General features: G+C 38.6%; 1 protein-coding gene across 2 annotated transcripts in view; it reads left to right on the top strand.

Annotated features, from left to right (window-relative positions):
• The window catches only part of LOC126384109 (fibrocystin-L-like), a 62,710-nt gene extending 51,362 nt beyond the window's left edge, over nt 1–11,348 (top strand). For both annotated transcript variants that reach the window (XM_050035015.1, XM_050035016.1), the window contains exons 64-77: nt 124–272; nt 1,679–1,801; nt 1,907–2,018; nt 3,467–3,583; nt 3,700–3,865; nt 4,572–4,804; nt 5,049–5,213; nt 5,338–5,495; nt 6,244–6,379; nt 7,526–7,870; nt 8,007–8,158; nt 8,283–8,429; nt 9,564–9,717; nt 10,634–11,348. In XM_050035015.1, coding sequence (XP_049890972.1) covers nt 124–272; nt 1,679–1,801; nt 1,907–2,018; nt 3,467–3,583; nt 3,700–3,865; nt 4,572–4,804; nt 5,049–5,213; nt 5,338–5,495; nt 6,244–6,379; nt 7,526–7,870; nt 8,007–8,158; nt 8,283–8,429; nt 9,564–9,717; nt 10,634–10,878 — 2,402 coding nt within the window. In that variant the 3' untranslated portion in view covers nt 10,879–11,348. The remainder of the gene's footprint in view (nt 1–123; nt 273–1,678; nt 1,802–1,906; nt 2,019–3,466; nt 3,584–3,699; nt 3,866–4,571; nt 4,805–5,048; nt 5,214–5,337; nt 5,496–6,243; nt 6,380–7,525; nt 7,871–8,006; nt 8,159–8,282; nt 8,430–9,563; nt 9,718–10,633) is intronic.
• The last annotated feature ends 4,926 nt before the right edge of the window (nt 11,349–16,274 follow it).

Genomic DNA, 16,274 nt, shown 5'->3' on the forward strand with positions numbered 1-16,274 from the left:
TTCCAGTCATGTCAGCAAATGTTTTATCGGTTTGTTCATAAAATCTTAAATGCTCAGACTGAGGACAAAGATTGCTGAACAGAAGTCCTCAAAGATTTTTTTTTCCCTGCATGACTTCTGCAGGTTTTTTGAATGAGAATGAGAACTGGATCGGCAACGAGGCTCATGGTGGTCTGTACGGAGTCTATCTGAACCAAGATGGTTTGCCTGGCTGCAGCCTCATCCGGGGCTTCTTCGTCTGGAGGAGCTTTGACTACGGCATCTACTTCCAGGTTTTAATACTGAACTTCTTCTGTTTTTGACACTTGTATTATTTCATCATCCACAAAGGAATGTTCTGACTTAATGTGACTGATCATAGGGTAACAGTGTAAAGTTGGGCCTTTTCACCCTAAGGCAAGTGAGGTTAAGGTTTAGGAAAAGAAAAAACATGACATTTACTCCTATAAAATAATAAGGACCAGATATACAGAACAAAGTGAGCAGCCTGTCGTGATAAAGATAACTGTAGAAGAACTTTTAGCCTTTAAAGGAAGAGTGTGTAAGATTTAGTGCTATCCTGCTAACATGTTATTTTTCTACATGGTCTCTCTCTCTGCCATTGCTGGCCAGCTGTTTATAGTCCAGCTGTTTATAGTCCTGTAATTCATCCTTCCACCAATCAGTGTTGCGATGTCTTTTAGCTCAGCTGCCTGTTCCCTCAGTTGAGACCGCAGTGGCGTGTGCTGTGCACTACATACAATGAGTTAGGAGCTCCTTTATTTTTGACAATATTGAAAATCATACCGTCGGGATCTCCAAAAACCCAGGTATACCTTAATGCTGCGATACCACCTAAGCCTAGTGCTCACCTTATTTCTCTGATAAGTTAAGATCCACACGTTCAGGAGGTTTAAACTGGGAGCTGAATTATCCACAGAGGTCTCTTCCTCTCCAAAACAAATGGACCCAGTGGCCGATAAAAACACTTCATGAAGCAGTTCACATTAAAAAAATTGTTTTGCATTTTTTCTGACACTCACCTCACAGAGGGGCTGCTAACTACGGTGGCCATGTGAAAACGCAAATGGCCCTATCTAGAGCCAGTGTTTGGTTTGTCCATTCTGAGCTACTGTAGAAACATGGCAGGGCAACATGGCCATCTCCATGGTCGAGGACCCGCTCCTTATGTAGATATAATTGGCTCATTCTAAGGTAACAAAAACACATTCTTGTTTTCAGGTGAATAAAAGATACTCATCATATAATACTGTATTTCTGCCAATGTATCCCCCTAAATCCTGCACACTAGATGTTTAATTTACCAGTTTTATAACAAAATTGAACATTTACAGAAATAAATCTTTTCACCAAATTTACTTGTTCTGATTTTTTACTTACCAAAACAAACAGCATATTGGCAACCCATACATGAGCATGCAAAAGCCTTGTAGGGGAGGGAACTACTATTTGTGAAACATGACTCTTGTTAAGATACATGTATATATGATATATATGTGTGTACATGTAAAAAAAAATATTATTATATTTTGTTCATTTCACAGGCAAAGATTTATAAGAGCTGAGTTTAGGATTCCTGAGAAAATAAAGACGAGGAGACGCACAATTAAAAGCTCAGTCTAGATTATTCATAAAAAAATTAAAAAACCTCATCTTCCTCTTCCTCTTGCCCTCTCAGACCTCCATGAACGTTATTGTTGCCAATGTGACCCTGGTGGACAACGGGATGGGCATCATGCCAATAATCTACACTCCTCCTTCTCTCTCCCATGCATACGCTGATAAAACTGTACATGTTCAGGTGAGAGAATTTACTTTGATTCACTCGTTCTGATATCATTTATTTACACATCAGTGATTGTTTTTATTGACAGAATTCAAATTCCTCACGCTTATTTTTCCCCAGAATGCCTTCATTGTTGGCAGCAGCCCGCACTTCAACTGTTCAGATGCTTTGCCCAGCGGTGACTTTAATGTGTTTATCACCAAGAGCGAACGAGCCCCAAGACCTCTCACAGGTGCAGTACAAACTGATGCTGCCAACACACTGTACCATCACTGCTACAAAGTAGATTGATTTTCATGCTTTGATTTCAGGATACCATGACATTCGTAGGTTAGAAAAACCTTCATACAGGGTTGCAACAGGTTTTAAAAGGTCTTAAATGTTTTTGGATTTGTCTTGATAGGATGAGGCTTTGTTTTAAATCATACAAGTTAAGCCAGCATTACACCAAACGACTTTTCGCAGACAAACTTCCAATGTTGGAATAAAATTATAAGAGTTTTGTTAGAGTTATGTCGTGCTCCTGTGATCTCAATTATTTGGTGTAAGGTGGTTATAAAATTCAGTGCGAGCTGTCTGAAGTCAGTGTTTTTCTCATCTTGATATTTGGATAAAATCAAATATGTTTAATGGCATCGTAACTTTTCAGTCTTGTCTCATGCAAATACTGAAGCTCAGTGACATGAACATTGTGAACAACCAATAGCTGCGTGCTCTACAGCACCAAACAGGAAGCAGGAAACCAAGGAAACAGTAAACTTGGAGGAACAAGAATGTGAACAAGTCTCAGTTCTCTTGTTCTGTGGAAAAGGAGAAGAAACTGGTGGAGTTGAGGAGTGAACAAGATTCAGTGTTTATTTCGATGTATATTTGATCCACCAAACAGCACTTACTTTAGTGAGAATTCTTAATTTTTGAAACAGTCCATCTCTTATGCTAGCATTCTCCTCCCACTAAAGTAGCGCAGCTAATCAATGGAGGCTGACGGTGAGTTGAGGTGACAAAATCCAAAATGTAAAGTCTGTACACAAATACGGTTTATCTGTATGGAATATACTGATGCCATATTGACAAGAATACTGTCGACATATGACGCCTTTTATCTTGTGGTTCTAGAGTTATGTGTTTTTGTACAACTCTAGGGAATTGTTAATATGTCATATTTCTTAAAGGTATTTTGGCTCAATATTTTCCACCGGGAGCAGGATGGAAAATAATCTCACAAGGAATCTAGTTGTAGTCTTACAAAAATTGCCCTGTAAGATCCACAGTCTTAACAAAATCGCATGGTGTGTTACTAGAAACTTACATTGTCTTTAGTTGTAAGCGGGTGTCAGACTTAAGTCTTTTAAAACTCTCTTTAAAGTCCTCTAGTGTATGGTAGGTATTAATTGTCTCAGCTCACATCCTGCTTGTAACTCTGAGATAAAGATTTGTTTTGACATTGAAACAGTTTTAAGATCAGAACATTTAAACCTGGACATCTGGACTGAAAAAAAGTCCTAGAACAAAGAAAAGATGTTCTAATTGTGTCATTTTTGACAATTTAATTTAGCCAGTCCAGAACTTGAATGTAATTTAAAAGTGCTGAAATTTGATCCTTTTTGCATATAAATGCAGGGTTTGCTAAACTTAAAGGATTTCTGACCTAATGACTCTTTATGTTTTTACTCTCTACAGGTGGCAGATCTGGAATCTGTTGGCCGACCTTTGCATCTGGCCACAACAGAGCTCCAACTATGCCCCATCATGGAATCAGTAGCTACAACGCCATTAAAGGACTGATGAAAGTCATGGGTGAGTTCAGGCTCTGAGCTTTGGGAGTAGTACTAATGTTGTGAAGTTTGCCATTGAAAACAGTCCTCACTAAAGAACATATTCCTTATTCCTCATTTCCCTTGCTTCATATCCAGACACAACCTTCGCTGGTTTCCGGAGTGTCTGCTCTGGTGAAGTAGATGTAATGTTCATGACCAACCCGGAGAACGATGATCTGCAGCATCCTGTGCAGGTTTCAGGCATAACAATGAGTGACAGCACAGAGGAGGCCAAAGTCTACATCCACAGGCCTGATATCAGGTAAATTATTGTAATCGATAACAGGCTTGCAAAATCTGTGATATTTTCTCTGTGTACGTCAGACAGTGAGAAAAGAATGACAAAGTGTCTACATTTTTATACTAAAAAAGCACTCAGAGAGTGCAGACCTCTGCCAAGTAGGTGATATTCCCTCCCCCTCTGCATCAGATTTTGCAGCCTGCATCACAGTTAGGTTATTTGTATCACTATCATTATTAGGTTATATATGCCTTCACCATGGAGACACTGTGGTGTATTTATTTCGTTTTTATTTTGTACCAACACAGAATATAATATGTTTTTTTGTATTTATCACTTTCTTTTTTTCCAACACAGAACATTAATTTCAACTTTAGAATTGCAACAATATTTAGCAAGTAGAACAAGACGTGCTTTCCGGCCACCAGATGGCGCTATTTTTGTATGTATATGGCTGGAATTCTGGAAGAATAATAATGGCCAAAAAGAGTCTAGTGTAACCTCTGCTCTGTACCTTTGCCCTGAACGCAGCAGCTGAGAATGACGATTTAAGGGATGGCTGTGGTACACAGTTAAAAAGAAGCTTATATTTAGGATTTAATCTGACAAAAAGGAATGTATTTTACATAAAACATTTACAAACTTGAAACAGTTGGGATTAAATCTCTCTGCTTTAATGCATATGATAAAATAAAATTCATACCTTTATTTTTTTTTTATACTTCAGTAAAGTTAACCCCTCTGACTGTGTGGACATGGACTGCGACGGGAAGAAGAAGACCATGTTGAAGGATTTGGATGGTTCATTTCTGGGTGCAGTGGGAACTGTGGTGCCCCAGTCTGAGTATGAGTGGGGTGGTGATCCCAGGAGGGGGCTGGGCGACTACCGCATCCCACCAGTCATGCTCACTTACCTCAATGGCAGCCGTATCCCCGTGAACCAGATTGCACCACACAAAGGTAACTAAAGGAAAAAAGATTCTGAAGTCTCTTACTAGACAGTAGCTGATAAAACTGCAGGACAAAAAAAAAGAAATTTAATTGATTTCATGTTCTGTGTTTGAAGTCCTTGCAGAGTCAAAAGTTTTCTTCTAAAATATCAGAGAAGTAGAAGGAGAAATATTAAACCTCTGCATTTATATCAGAAGTTACATCAGAAATAAACTAATTATCCAAAATGCTGTGCTGCTTCTTTTGTCCTCAGGTGTGATCAGGGAGAACTGCACATACATGAGTTCCTGGCAGAGCTACAAGTGTTTCGGGCTGAACTACAGGATGTTGGTGATCGAGAGTCTCGACTCCGACACAGAGACCAGGCGTCTGTCCCCGGTTGCTGTGCTAGGAGAAGGCTTTGTGGATCTGCTCAATGGTGAGACCAGTCTTGTAGTTCTGATATGAGTAAAACCCAGAAAAAAAATTAATGATGTCCCTTAGATTAGTTTAAACAACAGAGAGAATGTGTCTTTAATCCAGCTGTGTGTCTTTGCGTCCAGGTCCTCAGGATCATGGTTGGTGTGCGGGCTACACCTGCCAAAAGAGACTGTCTCTTTTCCACAGCATCGTGGCCACCGGTCACTCCTTCGACGTCTACTTCAGCAGCGTCAGCCCTCAGAAACTTCGCCTCATGATGCTCAACGCTGATCCATCTGAGGTCAGTGCACAACAAGAACAACATTTAATATGACAGTCAGCAGCAGTTACAGCTTGGCACAATGGCAGGCAACAAATAATCTTGTATTACAGTTGAACAGTAAGCTAAAACATGTTTCTGAAAACATTTCAGGCAAGAAATATGCAACTCAGTAACACAATCTTGAATTATATCTGATCAGCCCTGGTGAGTTTTACCATTTAAACTCCGTTTTCACTGCGCAGGAAACAGTATGGTGTCCACTTCCTTTTCACAAACTGTGACAGCCAAAAAGTGCTCTAAAATGGGTTTCTGATGACATTTTAGGCAAGAAATAGGCAATACAGTAACATGATTTTGATTTATATTCAATCAGCACTGCCTAGTTTTACTGTTTAATTGGAGATTGGTCCAACTTTGAGAGACAACGAGAGAGAGGTGGGTCTGTTTCCTTGTGTCTGCAGTAGTGGCATAGGTGCCGGGTACACGAAAATGTGAATGTGAAAGTGAAACTTCGCTTAATGAAGCATTTTGCATCTATCTATGAACTGGTTAGATGAAGGGAAGTTTACCACAGTTAATTTACTACCCACATTGTTTTGATACAAAGCTGGCTGAAAATCAGTTTCCCTTTAAGTGCAAAAATGTTTTTCAGTTTAAATTTTTTAAATGTGACTCCTGGGCTCAAACATAAAGCTTCAGTTTAGCTGCACCTCTGTCACTTTTTCACTTTTCATTAAGACAGTTTTTGTGTTTTTAATGTGTGCAGAGCGTCGTGGTGTCAGTCTTCTACTCCAAACCCCAGAGGTTGGATGTGTATGTTGACAACAATCTGGTTGCTCCGACTAACGCTCAGTGGAACGCTGACAACAGTGACTACACCCTGAGGGAGCCCACCTATCCAGGTACTCATGAATAGGATAATGCCTGCAATATCTTTAAAACACTCTAAACTTATTATGTGTACTGTATATATTAAGTGTGGTTTTGCTGTAAGTGTAATCACATATGTTAAGTAGGCCCGAACATGTACACATTTCAGTCATGTGTCTTTGCATTTGATTTATGGATTTATGTATGGGATGGATGCCTGCTGGTGTTAAAGGTTAAGTCTAGTATTTTTCAACCTTCCCCGTGTGTTTGTGTCTGAGTGACTAATGGGGACGCCAATTTTTGCAATTGGTCCAGCATTGAGAGAGAGTGTGGCAGCCAGCAGCTGTAACAGGCTGTGCTCAGGGCATGTGTGCCTTGTGAATTTATGTCCACAAACAGTTCTTTTGTTTTGCCATTGACAGGCTCAGACTTATTATAAGAGTCTGACAACATAATGAAAACAATACCTACAGAGATAGGACTTTTGGTTAAAGAGTAAGATCCTTTTTGTTTAATCAGAAACAGCACAGAAATATATTATATATTTCATTCAAAGCTGATAAAAAATAAACACCACGAAGGCTGTATGGGTTCATCTTTCCACTGTTCCAACATTCACCAACTATGGTGTGTTTGAAATAAACCCTTAAAATGCCCAATTAGATGTAAAATTATACTGGCCCTATACATGCTTAAATGACTGTTTCTTCAAACGGAGTCTGGTGAGTTTGGGGATACATTTTCGGGGTTGTTTCTGATTACCTAATAGGATCTTACTCTTAAACAAAAAGGTCTATCTCTGTAGGGATCCTTTCCATAATGTTGTCAGACACTTACATTAACAATGTGAGCAAAAACAAATACTTATAGTGGGCATACATTGAAGGTGGGAACATGCTCCAAATGGTTACATTACAGCCTGTGTTGCTTTGACGTTTTTCAGCCTGGACCTTATTGTCCTATGTTTGTATGTCAAAGACACCCCTCAACATTTTTGGGTGATTAGGGAGTCGGTGAGAAAAGTTTGAAAATAAATACTTATTAAACTTCATAAAAATATATGAAAAATGACAGAGTTCTTCAGTAAAAAAGGAGGGTCGAAGTAGCAAGAAGTAGCTAGTAGCAAAATTTCAGTTTAATTCATCAATCATATATTCCTATTTATTTAATCCCTCCAGGCCAATACTTCCCCAAACTGAACACCACTGAGGGCGCAAACTACTTTGACCAGGACTACAAGATGCTGAGGGTCTTGGTGCGGGGCTCCCAGCCAGTGGAGATCCGAACCTCCCCGGTTCTCTTCCTCTCCTTCGAGCTGCCCGCTATGACCGAGGAAGAGTTCTTCGGAGACAGTCTGATCCAGAACCTTGCCACGTTCCTCAAAGTTCCCCCAAATATGATCCGAATCACCAACATCATCCGGGAAGATGGAGGTGCACGGCGCAGGAAGAGATCCACTGGCCTGAAGGTGGAGGTTGAGATCAAGAAACCTCCAGTCCAACAAACCAGCAACACCACCAATGGTTAGTAGGAGAAGAAGTCTCATTTCTGAGCTGATGTTTGCACTTATATTGTGTTTAGAGTGTTTTACTGTCTTATATGTGAACAATGGCCTGTAAACTTAGATTTTTATAACATCTGTTGTCTTTGTCTTCTCAGATGAGGAGGACTTTACGTTGTTGAAGAACATCGCTGATGATCTGGGTCAGGCAGCAGTTTCCGGAAACCTCAGTCAGTCCATCGGCTTCAACGTCTCCTCGATGGGTGTCATCCCTCCTCCTCCTCCATCATCTGACCCCAGCTGGGAGGAGGTAAACGTCAAGACTTAATCAGTAACACATGTGCTTAGTAAAAACTACCATGAAAAGGGGGATTTTAGTATCAGTTTTACATTTCTATTCACTGGTTCGATGTTTTTCTGCTTCTAAATATCAGGAGGCAAACGAAGAAGTGACGAGGGAGGAGCCGACAGTGAGCTATGTGTCCAGCGTGAACAACCTGCTGCTGATAGAGGAGCCGATAGCCGGGGAGTTTGTGGGTCCTCTGTACCAGCAGCCCAGTCTCATGGCTGTGGATGAGCAGGTTAGACAACGATACATCTGCAAACAGATCGCTCTTACTACACAGCTGCTGCTAAATCAGAACAATGATACAAACAGTGATAGGATCGGATTACTACTCTGCTGCAGTGGGTTAAATCCCCAACTGTGAACTGGAACATTCAAGTTTCAATCCAGTCATTTTAGACCAAATTGACTACCCAGGCCAGGAGTTACTGCTAACATGTCGGTTAGCGTAGCTGCTAAACAAGAAGCTGTCACAATGCAGCAACTCGTTCTTCATTTCAGCTCCCTCAGCAGACACCCCTCAGCGTCTCAGAGCCAAGAATATCACTTAGTTTTTCCCAATTTTGAAACCTGATTCCATATACTTCGCATTTTTTTTAATCATTCAAATTTTTGCTTTACCTGGACTTTAAGCAGAAACAGCCCAAAAAATCACTCCATCAAACCCACCAGACTCCATTTACATAAACTAATTTTATCAACGCAAAACACACTTCATTCAAAGTCAACAGAAACAAAATAAAACTGACAGAAACGTCTTGGTTTGTCTTTCCATAGTTCCAACAATCACCAAATCTGATTTGGTTGAAATAAAGCCTTAAACAAACCCCCAGTTAAATGTGAAAATATCCTGACTATATACAGGCTAAAATTACTGTTTATTTAAAGGGAGTCTGGTGGGTTTGGCGACAGCTATTTGGGGGCTGTTTCTGGTTAAACGGAAAGGAGGATCTTATTGATTAACAAAAAGGTCTATCTCTGTAGGGATCCTTTCCATAATGCTGCCAGACACCGAGCATAGCCTGAGCCTGTCAGTTGGCAAAAACAAGCACTTTTAGTGGACATACATTGACATACATACAAGTGTTTACAATGCAGCCTGTTTCATGGCTGCCACCTCTTGTTTAATACTGGACCAATTTCAAAAACAATTGTTCCCTGTTTGTCATTTAGATACAAAAATAGAAAAATAGGGTCCAGGTTGAAAAATGCTTAAGTTACCCTTGTTTGAGCTGAAACCAGAAATAAAATGTATACAAAGGTTCAGAATAAACTTTGGAAAAGTGATGGAGACACACACCACATGTTTTAACATTAATGTTGAAGTTGCTGTCTATCTGTAAACGCTGACCTGTGCTGTTGTCTGCAGGGTAACTGTATCTCTGTGGGAGTGACGTCACTCACTGTAACAGCCAGCCTGAAGGACTCCAGTGGGAACAGTGTAGGCGGACTGGAAGGAAACACCACCATCCTGTTTAGCACCTGCTGGGCAAACTTCACCAACCTGTCCATTCGAAACAGCGGTACGTCTGCGCTAGGCTTTTTAAAATCAGTCCTACAAAAAGAAATATTTACTGATAAACTCTAGGGTTCTGGCAGGTTTTTGTCCCCCTTTTTAATTTTCCTTTATTTAAACAGTTAGAAAGTCTCACTGACATTACAATCTGTGGCTAAAAAGGAAGCACAAAACCATTGTTACAACAATTTACAAACAACATAAAGAGGCTAAGATAAACTGTCACACACTTCAAAAAAGTATAAATAATGTCCAGAACAATAGCAGATAGTGTGACATTGAAATGAACTGAATTCTCCTCTGAGATGAAATCAAGCTTTGCAGAAGAGAGTTGAAATAATTAGCCGACTGACAAGAAAATAATCTGCAACAACTTTTAATAATCAGTTACTCGTTTCAGTTAGTTTTCAAGCAAAAACGCTGACTATTATCTCTGAGGATTTGCAGCTTTTCTCTGTTTTATATCACTGTAATCTGAATATCTTTGTGTTTTGGACTGTTGGTCAAACAAAAAGACAAGACAAAAGAGCATTATTACACATCATTAATATTCACATTTTGTGTTTCATTTATATTGTTCAAAGGGCCTAAAACCTTATTTCTAAGTAGTGAGTGTCATTTTTGTCCCAAATGTTTTTTCATTTCACACACGTCTGCCTCTACATTTGCCTTTTGGAAATGAATCATCACTGAGCCAATATCCAGTTATACATTTTCTTCTCGTAACCAAAATAAAATGTAATGAGTGGCCACAATCTTTAAGAAATACACTGAGTACTCTAGTGTAGGGATTTATTTAAGAATATCTCCAAAATTGTTTTTATAAAAAGAAATACGTCAGTGCAAAAGTTCTTCAACTTGGGCCATGATGAAAAAACATGCAGCATGAATCACCACAATAATGACTCGTTCTCTCCCTGCAGGTGAGAACCTGACCATGGTCTTCACCCTAAAGGAATGGGGCGCCCAGTCACGCGGCTTCTCTGTCAAAAACACTCCAACCACCGAGAGCCCATCAATGAGCACCGAGTCCGCATCCACCCCGCCCACCACCACTGAGGACAACAGCATCTTCGGCTCCAGCACTGCTGTGTCTGCTGGCAGTCTGTGTCTGGTCAGCGTCATCTACTCTGTGGCCTGCTGCTCAGACAGCATCCCCATATGTTAGATGGTTCTGTGGAGTTAAAGGGTTTTATGAAGCATACTTCAACTTATATTCACCTCAACACGTGCAAGTCTGCTGATTAAAACATGTAGTCCTTCAATATATTATGCACATGGCTGGTTTTTGGTGGTAAGATATTTAAAAAAACTTTTGGGGATGTGGGTAAGAAATCTCAACACTTATACATTAACCAAAGAAGTTATTGGAAGCACCCCCTCACTTTGTTTCTGTCTCTTTTGGGTTCTTTTGTTGTATTGTGTGTAAATCTCTGTTTATGATGATGCGTCAGGTGTAAGATCCAAATAGATTTTCTATTTTTAAACGGTGCAATAGGTGTTTTACTTGACTCTGTTGTAACAAGATGAAGGAAGTTGATGTTAAACTATTTTCTCTTTTCAATAAATTCTATTTTTTGTTGATAAACACATTTTTATTTCTTTCAACAGTGTCGCCTTCACCTCAGTACATGTTATGCATAAAGCAGGGATATACCCATTATTTGTGTTTAATTTAGCTGCTGTTAAATCTGTTTGCAAAAGCTATTTGCACTATAACAGTCTTAGTTAGGTAATAATTGATTGAGTGTGGGCCTTAGTACATACAGACTCCCAGTCCTCTAATGATACATCTGCCTTTCAGTCTTTCCTCCATACGTTCCATCTGCTATCATCATAAACTATTCACCTCTTTTCTTGGCCAAGCTGAAACACAATAGAACAGTATAAACCCAAAACATGTTCAACATAACTTTTTGGATGAACACAAAATACAAAATAAAGCTTTGTTTTAGCTAATTATTACATTAACTAAATTATATTGTTTTATAATAAATATTAAATAAATATTTTATAATATAGCCATAATAGTATAAGACTATAATAGATGTACCTTAAATGTGCCTTTGTTGTTGTTTTATTGTTAGTTTCTTTCTTTCTTTCCTTTTCCTCTTTTATTATTTTTTTAACCTATAAATGTATTCTCCTTGATATGAAGGAACATGGAGGTTAGAAATGCTTTTTAAAAATCACTGATTTGCGAGCTGGCTCTTTAATAACCTGCCATGCAAATTACGAGTGTTTACGCCCTCTTGTGGTCACAGTGAGTAACTACAGCAGCACTCTACTGTTAAGCTAGATACAATTCTACAGCAATTCTTCCGGTCGACACTATCAAAATAAAACCTGTAGCGGTTGAGAGGTGTAGTTGCGCACTGTGACCACTGGAGGGCAGATGACGTGTACGCCTATAATAGGAAGTATTATTAATTTGCCAGGATCCAGCTTGCCAAATTAGATGATTTGGGAAATCAACTTCATAGCTGTTACTGCATCACATTCAGCTCAGAATCAGGGCCAGGAACTAGCTAATAATTATTCTGATCTGTTAAATTATCATAATGTTATATAAAGCTCATAAATAAGGAAAATTGCTCCCTTAACGTTTTCAGTCTTTATTGCACTGTCAAGTGTAGATAGCTGTCTTCATAACTAACGTTAGATATACCAGCTTCGCCCTTTGAGAAAGTAATCAGTGGATAAGTGCACAACACAGCTGTCACTGAGGATAGAAATATACTCCTGACATGTAAAAACACTGTAAGGTTTTTTTATCAACACTCAGACCCGCCTCTAACATTATTCAGTTTTTAACTAAATCTCACTCCGTTTTTAACTAAGTCTACATTAATGTTAATGCGTTAATTTCATAGATTGTATAATCAAGATCATTTGTAAATATTATACATTTATATTCTTATTTATAATTGATATTTTATATGTATTAGATATTTAAAACTTTATAAATAATCATAATCATGTGGTTCATATAGTCGTGATGCCCTCTGCTGGCCACAAGAAGTAATGGCAACAGTAGTATCAAGTTAGACATAATAACATAAAAACACTTCCGGTAAACTCTTTCACAATAATACTGTTGCAATAGACGTGAGATTACGTGCTGTGACCGTGGTTTATGATTGTCACAGCTGGTATGTTCATGTTTTATGTTGCAACTTGTTAAACATGTTACATACTGTTGTTGTGGTTTTTATTATTCTTATTTTTGTTGTGGTGAGCTACAGGATAAAATCTATCTAAAGAGCAGATAAATAGATACAGAAATGCTGTACAGAAATATGTTTTTGACTATTTTACGTTCATAGTACAGAACGAGTGGCAGCCACAACGTGCTATATTTTGTTTTGTTTTGAGACTAGGAGACATGAGAACCAAAAATAATCGCTATTTTTTTGGTAGCCATCTTGCTAGCTAGGCACTTTGTATAATAAGACAGTTTTGCAACTTGTGAATGTTTTTTTTTTCTTTTAATAATCTGAATTTTTAATATAACCACTTAATTAAATATATATAAAAAAAAGTTAAAACAAAAACAAAAACAGCAACTCCTTCATTTCAGCTCCCTCAGCAGACACCCCTCAGCGTCTCAGAGCCAAGAATATCACTTCGTTTTTGAAACCTGATTCCATATACTTTGCGTTTTTTTTAATCATTCAAATTTTTGCTTTACCTGGACTTTAACCAGAAACAGCCCAAAAAATCACTCCATCAAACCCACCAGACTCCATTTACACAAACTAATTTTATCATCGCAAAACACACTTCATTCAAAGTCAACAGAAACAAAATAAAACTGACAAAAACTGTCTTTCCATAGTTCCAACAATCACCAAATCTGAGCGGCAGCCACAGTATGCTATATTTTGTTTTGTTTTGAGACTAGGAGACATGAGAACCAAAAATAATCGCTATTTTTTTGGTAGCCATCTTGCTAGCACGTAATGAATTTTGCACTGTGGTTATCCTTACTGGTAAGTATAAGTGACATGTGCATTTGTTTGATTATTATTATTATTATTATTATTTCAATTAAAAAATAGAACAATAATAATAATAATAATAAATTTCATTTCATTTTCATTTAACCTTTATTTAAATCTCGAGGAATCATTGAGGGCGAGCCCTCATTTACAATGATGTCGAGAGCACAACAAACAACAATTAAAAATCGCAAATGTCTTATTAAGACTTCTGGTGAACAGAGTCCATATTTTACTTTCTTTGTTATAAATATGGAGGAACATGGAGGTTAGGAGTTATTTTAAAAAATATGGATTTGCGAGCTGGCTGTTTGTTAAACAACCTGTCATGCAAATTACGAGTGTTTACGCCCTCTTGCGGTCACAATGAGTATATAACAGCACTCTACCGTCAATCGCAATTCTACAGCGATACTTCCTGTCAACACTATCAAAATAAAACCTGTAACGGTTAAGAGGTGTAGTTGCGTACTGTGACCACTGGAGAGCAGATAACGTGTTCAGGAGGGCTTATCATGCATGGCAGCTCATGACGGTGAAGTGTGGCCGCTTTACATCTTCCGCCGAGCATAAATCCCTATGCTGGTGCAGGAAAGCTAGTCATGTTGTAGTTTAAAACGGCCTAAACTAGGCTACATTAATTTCATGTAGCTACATTTTGTTTCGTTTCTTTGTGTATTTTATTCCAATTTGGGTATCTATTTTTACTTTATGTCAAGACCTCAAAACGTGCTAAAGTGTGTTTTCAAAGACAACACTTCAGGACTCTACTGCTCTACTGCTGTGTGCCGCAATGTGCAGCTTAGTTTATTGTTTTCTTAGTTTCCTCACATTTGCAGAGAGAGACCGCCTCACTCTAGAGAAGAAGAGAGTTTGGTGCAGCAGCGCCACTTGTGTATCAGAGTAGTTGGCAGGTGAGCCCTCACGGTCTCCTCAGACAGCCAAATGCCTACAGCTCCAGGTACAGTAAACAGAAAGTTAGCAGAGGAAAATACAGTACATTTTATTTACTATTGTTACTCATTACACAGACAGACTATACTGGCATTAATAATTAGAATTTTCATACATTTATTTGAAAAAAATACATTTTACCATTCCAGTAGTAACATAACAATAATAATAATAATGATAATAATAATAACTTTATGTGTAGAGCACTTTTCAAGCTGAAAGCACAAAGTGCTTTCCAAGAAGAGGAAAATACAAAACACCTTACACATTTTCATATGTCCCACACGTTTGCAAGTCATTCCCACCTGATGGCCTTTGGAGGCAGGTTGAGCCAGCCACACACGAGATGGTGCACATGACAAGAGCATGGACTGCACTTCAGAATAATGAGGTCCCTCACCCTGTCAATGCAACGGTAACTTTATTATCCTCTTATCCTCATGGAGTGGGAAATACGATTCTGAATATTTGGCATTGTATTAGTGTGCAGTACAACATATTGTAGTGGTTCATATCTGCATGAAGTTAGGTCTTAAAAAACTTAATGTATCATATGATATTATTGGAATTGCAAAATTTACTCTTTGTTCAAATTTATTTATTTGAATTCTAATTCTTTGTGTCAGTTATGGTCTGTCTGTGTGATGAGTACCAAAAGTAAATAAAATGTGCTGTATTTTCTTTTTACAGTTCTTTCAACCCATTGATGTGTTTTTCCTGTCCATGGCCTATTTGTCTTTGGGTCTGATGCAGAAAGATTTGGCCCACAGATTCAAAATCCACCAGTCAGCTGTGAGCTGCATCATCAATACTTGGGCTAACTTTCTGTATGGAGCTGTGGGCATTTGGCTGTCTGAGGAGACAGTGCAGGCTCACCTGCCAGATGTTTTTCAGAACTACTCTGATACTCAAGTGGTGCTAGACTGCACTGAGCTGCGGTGCCAAACGCCAAACTCTCTTCTCCTGCAGAGTGAGGTGTTCTTTACCTACAAAGGGCTGATTGATATGGCCCCTCATGGTGCAATAACCTTCGATCCTGAAGCAGTCTGGCATTGTCTCTATCCTCAAACCAACAGCAGCCATAATTGCAGCCAGTGCTAATACTGTAGAAGCACAGTGGGGGTTTCTGCCACAACTTCAACTACTTATGCATGGAGAAGAAAAAGAATAGTAAAGAGATCAAAACTCCAGAAACATGTATGTCTAGAACCACTGTATTGTTAGACCAACATTTTTCAGTTCTCGTCATCAATATTACCAAACATTTTTGAGTGAGCAGGCTGTGGGAAAGATAAGTGCTTATTATTTACTGACATGCTAAGTGTGTAAGATCTTAGGGGGACTTATAAGCAGATTATGGCAGAAATTGTATATAATAAATATAAGTATACACTACTGAAAACATAATCACCTGAAAATAAGAATTGCTGAGGGGTTTATTTTATATCTAGAATGAACTGTTTATATTTACAGAGGAAGCGGCTCCTTTTCCATAGAGGCTGCAGTGTTGGGCTGGCATGTTTCACGGCGCCTTTCGCTCACCGCTACATTCTACTTAACCCTACACACTGGTCTCTTATAAACACCATGAATGATGTGTCAATTATAT

This window comes from Epinephelus moara, chromosome 22 (genome assembly GCF_006386435.1).
Source record: "Epinephelus moara isolate mb chromosome 22, YSFRI_EMoa_1.0, whole genome shotgun sequence".
NCBI lineage: Eukaryota > Metazoa > Chordata > Actinopteri > Perciformes > Serranidae > Epinephelus > Epinephelus moara.